The sequence below is a fragment of the Perca fluviatilis genome, chromosome 17 (assembly GCF_010015445.1).
Source record: "Perca fluviatilis chromosome 17, GENO_Pfluv_1.0, whole genome shotgun sequence".
NCBI lineage: Eukaryota > Metazoa > Chordata > Actinopteri > Perciformes > Percidae > Perca > Perca fluviatilis.
This window is the reverse complement of record NC_053128.1, coordinates 4,463,635-4,475,982: the sequence shown is the minus strand read 5'-3', so window position 1 is coordinate 4,475,982 and position 12,348 is coordinate 4,463,635. Positions and strand designations below refer to the sequence as shown.

The following is a 12,348-nucleotide window of genomic DNA, read 5'->3' as shown; positions in this document are numbered from 1 at the left end:
TTAACACCCGACCACCCGCCAAATGCGGGTGAATTTTGCAATTGGCGGGTAACACTTTCAATCTACCTGCCACATTGGCAGGTAGCCAATGAGATTTGAGTGATTCAGATGCGTAACTATCGGTATCTGATTGAAAGTCATCAAATAAACTATTGCTATGTAGAAAATCACATAGCTGATTAGCAACTACCTTCTCAAGGATCTTGGAGAGAAAGGGAAGGTTAGCTATAGTTCTATAGTTTGCTAAGACCTCAGGATTGAGGGTGGGTTTTTTCAGAAGAGGTTTTATCACTGCTACTTTAAATGACTGAGGTACATAACTTGTTAATAAGGACATATTGATCATATCTAGTAATGAAGTGTTAACCATGGGTAACGCTTCTTTGAGTAGCCTCGTTGGGATAGCGTCTAAGAGACAGGTAGATGGCTTAACTGAAGATACCTTTTAACATTAATTGTTGAAGGTCTATAGGATAAAAGCAATCTAAAAATATGTCGGGACTAGTCGTTCTAGCGGTCCAACCAAATGCGGGTGAATTTTGAAATTGGCGGGTAACACTTTCAATCTACCTGCCACATTGCCACAATGCAGCGTCTGCTGTTCGTTTTGGGTGGGATTTTTCTGTTGTATGTTTTTGTGTATATATATATATGTATATATACTTTTGTTGTTGGTGTGTCTGTTAAATTCAAAAATCTTCATTAATATAAAAAAAGTTACGCACTAAAGCTTTAAAGCTGCACTCATCAATATTTTTACACTAAATCAAACGGCTATCTCGCTCATAGGGTCACGTTCACAACAAATTATCATCTTACTCTGTGGCTCTACTGAACTTTTTTAGTCTTGTTTATCAAATTGTTTTGACTCGATTACATTTTAGTGGAACTGTGCAACAAACCAATAGCTGTCTGTGTGCATAGCGTCAGTGTTATAAACAAAAGGACATGCAAGGGTTTATTCTGGGCTGCGGGTGACTAAATGCTGTGTAGTATTTGAATGTGAGGGCAAAAACTGCCGTTCAAAGAAATGACTTACAGTGCATAAAAGAGATTCAAGATTTACTTTATTGTCATTGTCATGTTTACTTCCGTACATACAAAAAATGAAATAGTGTTCCCCCAGCTTGTGTCAGTATAAAACAAGGAAATAAATATAATAAACACATAAAATACAGCATATAGACATATAGGAGGAGCTTGGGCACAGAGTATTAAAGTGCAGTGGAGAGTAGCAGCTTGTGCAGGGTAGCAGCACAGTATGTAAAGTGCAAGTGCATTGCAGTCATGTGTTTAGTCCAAACAAAGTGCAGTTCAGGCAGGTAGCTGCACAGCAAGGAAGCATGGGAGTGGGAGGGGGCACAGTCCATTTAAAATCCTAATAGCCTGTGGGAAGTAGCTGTTCAGCGTCCTGCTAGATGAAAAGCAGATGCTCCTGAGTAACAAACTAACATCCAACCAGGATTTTGAGTCTGACTTACAGGAACGCACATGTAATTATTTACTTTCATACTGACTGAAAACACGGAGATAAGCGTCACACATCAGAGTAGTCTCGCACTGTCAGACGTACTTTCAGAGAAGAGTTGAGGAAGTACATATTCAGGAATTGGAAAGGCCTTCTATCGACTGATGTGTTGGGAACCAGTTACTCCTAACTGGTCTGACCTTTGGCGTGATTTGATGACTAACGTAAATGTGTTTTCTTTTTTTTGGTATTATCTACATTACCATCTGGTTTAGAGTTTCCCCTGTGGAGTGGCTGTCGTCAGCAACAGAAATGAATTACAGAAATCCCATTGTGTTAATTATTTCAACATTAGACTAACCCTGTGGTAAATATTTGAGGTGAGCCAATAGGTCCGTCTTAAAGGGCTACAAAAATAGCATAAAAACTGTGTTAATTGACAAGGTTGAACCATAGATGGTCAAACTGGGAAATACTGTCCGAAATATATTAATGTATTACGCATGCAAACAAATGATGGTGATGGTGAAATTATGTTTTGAATCATGAAGAGGAATGCGTAGTGGGCATTTATCCCAATCACATGCTCATGAATCCGGAGCCAGACATGCAGTCACAGGAAGACATAATACAACTGAAGAGGGATGATTGTTCCATTGTTTAATAATGACTGGTATGTTGTCTCAAACCTCATTTTGACATTTTCTGGTGGGATTCTACTGTTTGAGACAATGATATGATGGCCTGCATAATGAGGAACTTTTACAAAAAATGTTGCAGGAGTTTTACTTGTAATACAGTATGTTTAGACTGTGGTATATGCACTTTTATTCTTTCACCACTACCTTGTCATAGCCAAGCTGGTCTTTTTTTGTGATTATCCTGTGGATCGTGTGCATCTCCTTTGTGTTTAGCACTTCCTTTATGTTTTGCATCATGTAGGGGTATTGTTTAAATAGAGAGCCAAAATCACGCCCCTTCCGGTGGACCTCATGGGTCCCCACATCATATTTGTAATCCATGGCTCAATTCAAACAGGATCAAAAAATAATTAGTATCTCTCCATTGACTCTCGTTCATATATTTTTTTCCTAATTAAGGTCCCATGGACCGGAAGGAGAAGGGCGTGACTTTGCCTCTCTATTCTTACTTACTTGTAGTAAACAACTACTTTGTTGTACTGTCTTTCTTGAAAGAACAGTATGAGCAAACAGACATACGTCTGATCTTTTCACAGGCATGTGAACAACATTTATCTAATCTCTTTTTCAAACCAATCAAAGATTGTAGCCTGAACATGTCTCCTTACTTGACTCATACATCAACAAAATGAAAGTTTAAAGTTGCTTGACTCATACATCAACAAAAACAAAGTTTAAAGTTGCTTGACTCATACATCAACCAAATTAAAGTTTTATTATTTTTAAGTTTTATTATCGCACATTTTAGAGTTTCAAAGATGAATCGATTAATCACTCTTTGAGTTTCTTAATTGGCCTCTTCTTGTTGAGCATCAGCATCCTATTAATGACATGCTGTTTTGGCCGGTGCGTCCCTCGTGCCTGAATGCTGAGAGACATAGAGAAGTTTTGTAGTCACAGAACCACTCATATCCTGTTAGGTCTGATTCTGATTTGATAAAATGTTATCAGACCCTAATATCAGCTTGTACACATTGGTTTTATTATGACTGTGTAGCTATCAAAATGCTCTACATCTGTTGCTGATGTTAACAACAGACTGTAGATGATCTGTAATTTGAACGGATTTAGTCTCTCTGACTTCTAAACCTAACTATCAGCCACACAACATGTGTTCTGTACAGAATAAGCCTTTAAAGGGGCGCTATGCCGTTTTGGCCATTTCTTCGCTGTTTTCTCGCTTTTTGCCGGCAGGTTTCTCTATAGAGCTCCTCCTACAGCTTCAGAATAGATATTTGGCAGCTCCTATGTTTACTTGTGTCTGACTCCTCTCTCGGTCAGTCTGCCGTTTCCTCTTTCTCTGTTCCTCCGACAATGCTTTCCTAGCTTTCTGCTTCTTTTTTGCCGGCTCAGCCATGACGATAGACAGAAAAACTCCATCGCTACCTTGTTCTTATAGCTAGCCGGTTCCTGTATGCGTGCAGTGGCGTAAAGCAATTCGTTACATCGTGAGACCTGATATCACGCGATACTTCATGACGCTGAGGCCGCCGGCTCGCCGGCCGAAAGTTGCAAGGGTGGTTTTTCCGCTCACAGGCGCTAGGGGGGAGCAAGACGACCACCATTCAACCCGAAAACAGTCATATAACCATTCCAATGACTCCGAAGATGTTCAGTTAGGTAAATTAAGCTAAAAAAAAACGCGGCATAGTTCCCCTTTAAATCAAACAAAGAGCAATTCAAATCCCACCAATTCAAAAACTATAAAAAGTTTATAGTATTAAACGTCATCATGTTGAGTCGATTCTGAACCAATCAGCTGTTAGATCAGCTGAGTGCCAGGCGTTTCCCAGCATGCCCCTGGGTCCTGGGGTCTTGCAGTCGGGGAAAGCAACCACGCTGTCTGTGTCTCAAACCTGCGGCCGCCTTGATCTTGTGAGGTCATTGTTGCCCACGTGTGCATGACGACAGAGCAAGTCGCGATCAAGTCGGACACAGATCTAAACGGCGTGCAATGGGCGGCGATCGCCGGTTATCGATTCTGCGCACACCTGGCTCATCTCAAACGAGCCTATTGTTTAACTATTGCTGATCGATTTCCTGCTGAATATGGTCTGTCATGTGACCACCTGTCCACAACAATCATGTGACTCTTGGCCTACTGACCATGTGACTACTGGCCAATAGGCTATAAGATACAGTTCAAATGCAAACATTTTATACTTGCCTTGGTGAAGGCCTCACGGCTGAAACGCGTTGCCGTGTTTTAATGATTTAGCCCAAAAATATAAGGCTTTTTAAACTTTACCCTCCTGAGTGCCTTAGTGTCCTTGAGCCCGATTAATCAATTCGTTGTCAAATACTAAATTAACCCCCAACTATTTTGATAATTGATTAATCGGTTTGAGTCATTAAAGTGAATGTATGTAACTTTTACATGTTTCTGAAACTGTCATTACTCGAGACTAACAGTGAAAAGAATGCTATTTTCATATAGCATATTGTTAAATGATTTTCTGTTTTTCTTTTTTTATTTATTTATCTTTGAGAAAAAGGGATGCATGGTTCTATAACTGGAATATAATGATAATACATGAGAGTAAAGCCTATTTACATGTTTTGAACACTAAAATGAGGACTCTGGTATGTGCTCCTCCTCTCTTTTTTTCTCCTATCTGTATGAATGAAAAGATGAGGTCATTCCAGCTGAGGATTTCAGTGTAGGCGGTTGGGTACAGCCCCACTTTTCAACTGCTAATAAAAGACTGCAAGTATCACTGGTAAACAGAGGACCAGCCAACTTTGCAGATACCGGACTTGCTGACATGGAAGAGAAACTTTTTGGGCAGACTCTGCCAACTGAATCTGCCTGTGGGGATGCAATTATAGATATGGACCCGGACAAGTCTGTGCTCATCCCCATCAAACACTGCCGGGACATGAAGCAACAGGAAATGCGCCCCAGACTCATCACTCTGCTCTTGCTGCTCAGCAGTATGGCACTGTTCATTTTTACCATCTGTGCTGTTTTATGGCAACGTGGAAACTCTGGATCCAGCGGACAAAACGTAAGTTCCAAAACTTTTTCTTTATGGTTATGGGCAGTGGTGGAATGTGACTAAGTACATTGACTTTAAGTACTGTACTTAAGTACAAATTTGAGGTACTTGTACTTTACTTGAGTCTTTTCTTTTCATACCACTTTCTACTTCTACTCCACTACATCAATCTGACAGCTTTAGTTACTAGTTACTTTACAAGTTAAAATTTGTACACACACCACACATGTAGTTTATAAAATACAGTGTTTTATTAAAAGTTATACTACCCAACAATATAACAGCCTGCAAGTCCAGCTGTAATGATTGGCCGATTAAACACTTAGTTGATTGACAGAACTGTTTGGATCGTTCCCAGTTTCTAAAATGTGAGGATTTTTCTGCATTGAGTACTTTTACTTTTATTACATCAAGTGCATTTTCTTGATGATACTTTTACAGAAGTAACATTTTCAAGGCAGGGCTTTTACTTGTAACAGAGTATTTTGACAGTGTGGTATTAGTACTTTTACTTAAGTAAAGGATCTGAATACTTCTTCCATCGCTGGTTATGGGCTAAGGTTTCTTTGTCTTCTCAGAGAGCTTTGGCTGGGTCTGCACATTGATGATGTGAGCATGTAAACCTCAATGTCAGCTTATATGCAATCCTAGGATATAGTAGGAATATTTTACTCCCTTTGAGGGGTGTAGCAGAGTTTTAAACTACCTTAACTACCTAACTTGATCAAAGTTTTGGGCTGATTTCAGGCTGGTGCAATGAACATACTGCATCTCTAATGATAAATGCAGTTATTGGAGATGGGGTGCCACAGGTTAAGATGTATGAACTTGAGTACTTTGTGCCATAAGATCTTAAAAGGGATGCCAACGTTTGGAGATGGAGGTAATGTTATATTTATTTAGTCAGAATGCAAGATGTGTGCTTTATTTATCTTTACTTTTGTACTTCATCTTATTTTATGTTGATTTATTACAACTTTTGTTGAGAAAGGAGACCAATGTATGTGCATTTTGGACTGTGTCATGTTTATGATTATACTTTTTTTACATATATGGTTACCCTCAATACTGAGTGAAAAATTTAAAACCAAACTTGGTCACAAAAAAGGATGACAATTTTTCTAATAAAATATATCAGATTTACATTCAAATAGGAGGTTGTGTCCACATTTTTATTAGTGCTACCTTAATTCACTGCATATCTCAGTAGCATCATTATAAACAACAAACCCTTCAGTCCAAATATTTTTACTCACTGATAGTGAAGCAACAATTTTCCCCCACACAACCTGTTGCGTCCACATTTCAGCCCCTTTTGCTTGCCCTTTGCCACTTGTATCACTGTAAAGACAAGATCACATTGGGACTCACTTTGTGTTTCCAACAAGCTGTCATATAATCCATATAATGGCCACAATTTCAGGTATCCGAGTAAAGCGCTACAAGTCATGATGAAACTGAAAATGTGTTCTTCCTTATTCCTAGTGCGCAGTAAAGCCAAGTCCAGCCTATTCCAAGCAAGAGAGCGTTTACCCTACAGGTATGCCGTGTCATTACCTTCATGTTTAATGAAATGTCTATGGAGTTGGGAGGATTTCAATGTACAAGTGAAAGTTTACAAGTTTAAGTACTATACATTACTGCTCTCCATTACTAAGCTCCATATATAGTATGTCATTGTGTGTCCTACAGTAGTTCACAACTCAGGCAGCTTTCTCCATCTTCCAGATCAGGCTTTTCCCTGAAATATCATTAGCAAGCAAGCATTGTTTTGAACATCTCTCTCCTCTCTTTCTCAATCCACAGCTAATCCTCAAACAAACATCCCAAAACTGCACGTTGATCTCAGTAAGTGTTTTTTTCACTACTCTTCACTAGTCAACTTCACACTTTTCCCCAAATCTTTTTTATTGAGTTTTCTGCAGACAAGGCAAAGCCAGTGCATCAAATGCAGGACATGACAAGGTATAAAAAATAAGCAAGTAAATAAAATGAAATGCCCATGGGCGTACATCTCATCTAACAGTTTGGGGATAAAAATTAAATTTCTGAAGAGCAATTTTTGAAGGGGAGACAAAGTATACAGCCACAATTATACTTGTAGAGGATATGTGTAATACTATCATTAGTGTAGCATGGAGACTGTACCATTATGTTTTCAGTGTTTATCTTGATTCAATGAAAAAGCTGACTAAATTGACCAACATATTCTTCTTTAAAACCATTTATTTATTTTAAGTTGTTTACAATCAAGCCACAAAAACACCTTAAAACATAATGACTTATTTTGAAAAAATGTCCCCATATAAAATAAATACAATGCTTTTGTACACTTGTTAAATTAGCTGATCATAATGTAAATTAGTGAGCCACATAGGGTGAAAAGACTCCATCCTGTTATAGGTCATGTAAGTGTGACAAGACAATTGTTTGACAAACTACGGAAGGCGGGCTCCAAGCAGAACGATGAGAATAAGTGATTATTTAAAATCGGTGTGTGTATCTAAGCTCTCTGTAGACCATGCTGTTTCCTGAATTTGAGCCAAATCTTGACAGTACTATTTGGTTGTTTGAAATGTTATAGGCCACAATGGGAAGCTTAGAGCACAGTGTAAAGAAAACAAAATGAACCCAGGGTGGGCCAGATTGTTTGCAGCTGACCCAAAAAGAATTGATCTCCTAAACAGCCAGGCTTGTTATTTTTAGATGTACGCATTGGTCTCAATGCTGCAGCACTTGTTGGAGTGCACATGAAGTCCAGGTGAGTCTTGAACATGTGGTTGCATAATGAACGAATGTATTTTATTTGAACTCTTGTTGCTTTGATTGGGAATTCTGTGTTTCAACAATGTCCCTCTTACATTTCCAACTTTTAAAAGATGTGACTTTTAAAAAGCTATTTAAACATGAGAATAGTAAAATTTATGATAAATAGAAAAATAGAAGAGGAATTTATGGTTTAAATAAATCATGTGACTTACTGTACTTCTCTCTTCCAACAGCGTCTGTACCTGCAGACAACAAGACTGATGGACTATACTTGAAATGGCGTGATAATTTTGGTGGACAACACATCAAAGAGGAAACTGCCATTGTGATTCCTGAGGACGGTTTCTATTATGTCTATGTGAGGATTGAATTAAGCTGCAATAAGGGAGACTTCAACAGGTTCTACGCAGAGCTGCGCAACTGGAGTGAAAGTTACCCCGAGGCTAGACCCACGATGAAGGCCTGGGATGGATGCACTTCAGAAGGGGATAAGAGTGTGTTCATGGGACAGCTTTTTGAGTTGTCTAAAGGAGATAATTTGAGAGTGTGGATCGAACTGGGCTATGAACTGATCTCCACATCATCATTTGGTGCGTTTCTCACATAGAGAATATGCCTCCAGTGTCTCAGTCTCAATAATCTATTTTTAAAGTATTTTTTCATTTAAAAACAAATTCATACTTTTTGTTCAAAAAACCCTCATTCTGCCCAAGGCAGCACCTTGGAGTGCCTGTCTTTTTAAGCCCCCTCTTCTGAAAAAGCCCAATCTGCTCCGATTGGTCAGCAGTTGCGGGTCTTCCTCATCTATGCTCTCCTCGTCTGTGTCTGGTCCATCAATACTGCCAGGGGAATGACTGACTACATTTACTTGCACATAATATTGTAGTTTTTTGCCCTTATTCCGAAAAAGACGATATTCCGACTAAGCTGTTTACATGGCTAACGAATGTGAAAATTCCACTAATATTCCCGTTTACATGGAGCCTTTCAAAATACGATTTTGTCAGAGTTTACCAGCGGTGACGGACTTGTTGGACCGTGTGAACACAGCCTCGCCCTCTTTCATTCCTACAAACAGCTTCTTGAAAAGGTCGGCGTAGCGATGTTTGTGCTTATCTATAATAATGTGTCTGTCTTTGATAATGTTTAAAAGTAGTTAGTGTTTCTCCTTCTTATCGGGTCTGCAGTCTTAAGGGCTGGTTGGTTTGTTTACAGCAACCATAGCAAGTTTTTTTTTTTTATTAGCTAGCAGTATTTATAATAAAAATTATTGCTAACAACTGTCAATTTGTCAGTTCACTCAAATTACAAATACATTATTTACCCACTTACCCCAGTGGTATGTTTTAGAGTTTTGTTTTTATTAGATTGTTTTTTAAACAAAAGAAGATTTTACTGCCCCCTCCCAATAGAGCTCAACAGTGACCGCCCACTTTTTTAACGGCTCTGGTTCCAGATGTGTTTTTCCCCATTCAATTGTTTCATAGTTTTGAATATTGCTTATATAAAGAGTTTTAAGTCTGGAACCAAGCCAACCAGCTACGAGATGAATAGTGAGCATAAAACATTTGATTCGGCGCAAAAAACATTTTGAAAAAATGGCGAAAAGGGAAAGGTAAGAAGACTAGCCGCTCGCGGTTTCGCGGGTACGGTAAACGTTCCTATGGTAACAGTGAGTTGGACCAATCAGAGATGTTGTTGTTACACTTAGGATTGTGGGTACTGTAGCTTTTCTCCATAAGATCGCAGATAAGACATGTTTTTCTTAAAACAAGGTTGATTTCATACGAACTTCTAGCTTCTACAGGAGCAGAAACTTCCGTTTCACAACCACGTAGTTCGTGGTCAGTCTACCACGGATGGTTTAGACATTACGGCTGATAATCTAAATCCTTATGGAGAAAATCAATGGGATTTTTACTTCTGGAACCAAACTGTTCAGCTCTATACAACAGGGATGATTAGAATTTAATTTGATGTGTTCAGCATGGAAACTGACATATTAGAAATTCTCTAAATAATTCACATACCTTTTTGTCAACAGTTATCAGGGAAAACTATTCTCTGTCAATGTGCTGGGGCATTGCCTCAGGAAAGACATATTTACGTCATAAAAAAAAAAATTTCTCAATAAAAAAAAAAAATTCCATTCACCTCTTTTTTTTTTTTTTTTTTTTTTTTTTTTTTAAAAAAAAAAAATTTTTTGTTAATTAGCTTTGATAGTGGTAGTGACTATGAATGAAGCAACTGCCACTGCTGTTTACAGTAGTTTTTAGAAACCTAGCGTTAACTGCTCATTTGTCAAATCTTTACTCCAGCTCAACAACATGTATAAATACATTAGAGGCAGCAATTTTTTAGCATCAATTCAAAACCACATGTTAAAACATGCCAACATTATGGGGCAGCTTCAGCCAGCAATCCATTCAAATTCAAAGTTAGTCAAAAGAAAATATGTCAACAGTGTAAGGAAACTGTTTTATTTTGCATTGTATTACATTGTAAGGGTATTTTTTATTTTTCCCATTCCACTTTACAATAAGTATTAGAGTAAGATCAGAATTCAAACTAAAATTCTAGTCATAGTTCTATTATCTTTGTTGTCACTATAATTGCCACTGTTAATTGCCTACCAAGAACCTGGGTGTGTCTGAGGTTTCTCCCTCAAAGGGACTTTTACTCAAAACTCAAGGTTTCTAAAAGGGAGTTTTTCCTCACCACTGTCACACTGAATGCATGCTCTTGGGGGAATTACTGGAATTGTTGGGTCTTTGTAAATTATAGAGTGTGGTCTAGACCTACTCTATCTGTAAAGTGTCTTGAGATAACTCTCAATAAAACTGAATTGAATTTAATCAAATAATACCACAATAAATATGCTACAACCCCATGTTGTGTGAGGTTTAAGCCAATCACACACACAAAACGTTAAGTAGTGAAAGTTAGAATAGCATTTCTGATAAAACCAGGGCAGCAAAAATGAGCTCAATACATTGAGACTGCCAACCAAACTAAACCAAATGTATAATGTTCCAGTTTCAGGCCTATATTATAAAGCACAATGCACTCACTGCATCCTCCTTCCCGTAATTGTACATTGGTCATTCTATGAAAACGTGCCATTTTGCATTATAAATATCTTATTTTCAAAGTACTGTTTTTAAAGTCTTGAAGCACCTATTTAGATCAAGTAGATTCTTACCTCTCAAAAAAAAAAAAAAAAAAATGCTGTGCCACCTTGCAATCTTATTTATTTATTTATAAAAAGAATCAGAGGTATGTGTACTATGTCAACCCTGTTACAAACAAATTCATTTGTATCTGAAAATGTTTTAAAGTCATATTTAGATCAAATGTGATATGTCATGAATGATAACCCCTGCTTTTTACATTAAGAGTGTTTGCAAATGGAAAATGTTATACTGTTTTCCCGATGGGTGAATATACTGATTTACAGTACGCTATGTGATTTCTCAGCATCTTTTAAGAAAAAGTTAAGAAAACAAAGTAATAACACAATTATTTGAGTGGGACATTGTTCCATTTTAACATAAAAATTAGGTTATTTTACATGTGTCTTTTAATAATTTGTATTATATTACAGAATTATAGAAGTAACAGGGTTGACAATAACATCCCCATTTGGAAAACATTTATTTTGGACACAGATTTCAGTGGTTTTAGAATTTAAGATTATGGAAATAAATGATGATACTGCAGATAGTTGTGTTATTCAAAATGTGAATGATTTATTTCATTTATTTGTTTCACAATAAAATCAGTCATTGAACAGGTTTGGCCTTGCAATGTTGGGTGATGTTACTGCTTGTTAAAGTTCGAAGTTTTTTCAAACAAAACTGAGACTAGCTCGCCCGTCCCTCCTCCTCATCCCGTCCCCTCCCTTCCGTGCTTCCGCGCACTAACCCCCCAACCCCAGAATCTCTCTTGTCGGTTATTGGCTGGAACGCTGGAACACTGTTTGTGTAGGTTTCGTGGTGCAGGTTGGCCAGTTTGTTTTTGTTGGCGTGTGTGGACCCTGGGCTGTCTTCAGAGATCGTGTTTTTTTACAGTGTGTTCAGGGGACAGGCAGCATGCGGATAGCAAGGAGAGGTTTGCTGTATGTGACCAAAAATGTTGTAGCCTAAAAAAAGCGTGACATTGCTTAGAGCACCTTTAAAAGGCTAAAAAGCATAAACAAAACCCTAATATGCTATCTGCTGGGCTCTTCAAATGGGACTACTGGGAAATTGCCATGAACAACAGCAGAGCATTAAAAATCTGGCCAGCAAACTCACTAGATTCACTGCAGTCTACTCAACAAGTTCAGACCAGATATCTTTTCTGATTTCCATGTGACGTGTTGTCACATTTTGAGGTGCAGGAATCAATCTGATGATGTCGTCAAACATGT

At 38.1% G+C, this 12,348-nt stretch overlaps 1 protein-coding gene across 1 annotated transcript; it reads left to right on the top strand.

Moving 5' to 3' along the window:
* Positions 1 to 4,824: 4,824 nt before the first annotated feature.
* On the top strand, positions 4,825 to 10,043 carry LOC120546073. Its single transcript, XM_039780836.1, has 4 exons — positions 4,825 to 5,177; positions 6,654 to 6,708; positions 6,975 to 7,016; positions 8,171 to 10,043. Exons 1-4 carry the CDS (start codon positions 4,935 to 4,937, stop codon positions 8,542 to 8,544), a joined length of 714 nt encoding a protein of 237 aa, XP_039636770.1. The 5' UTR covers positions 4,825 to 4,934; the 3' UTR covers positions 8,545 to 10,043.
* Positions 10,044 to 12,348: the final 2,305 nt, after the last annotated feature.

What these genes read in the sequence shown, in the direction of transcription:
- LOC120546073 (XM_039780836.1), top strand. Translation starts at nt 4,935, where the DNA reads ATGGAAGAGAAACTTTTTGGGCAGACTCTGCCAACTGAATCTGCCTGT. An exon ending in AGAGAGCGTTTACCCTACAG is followed by an intron (nt 6,709 to 6,974) that starts GTATGCCGTGTC and finishes CTCAATCCACAG; the next exon opens with CTAATCCTCAAACAAACATC. An exon ending in AAAACTGCACGTTGATCTCA is followed by an intron (nt 7,017 to 8,170) that starts GTAAGTGTTTTT and finishes CTCTTCCAACAG; the next exon opens with CGTCTGTACCTGCAGACAAC.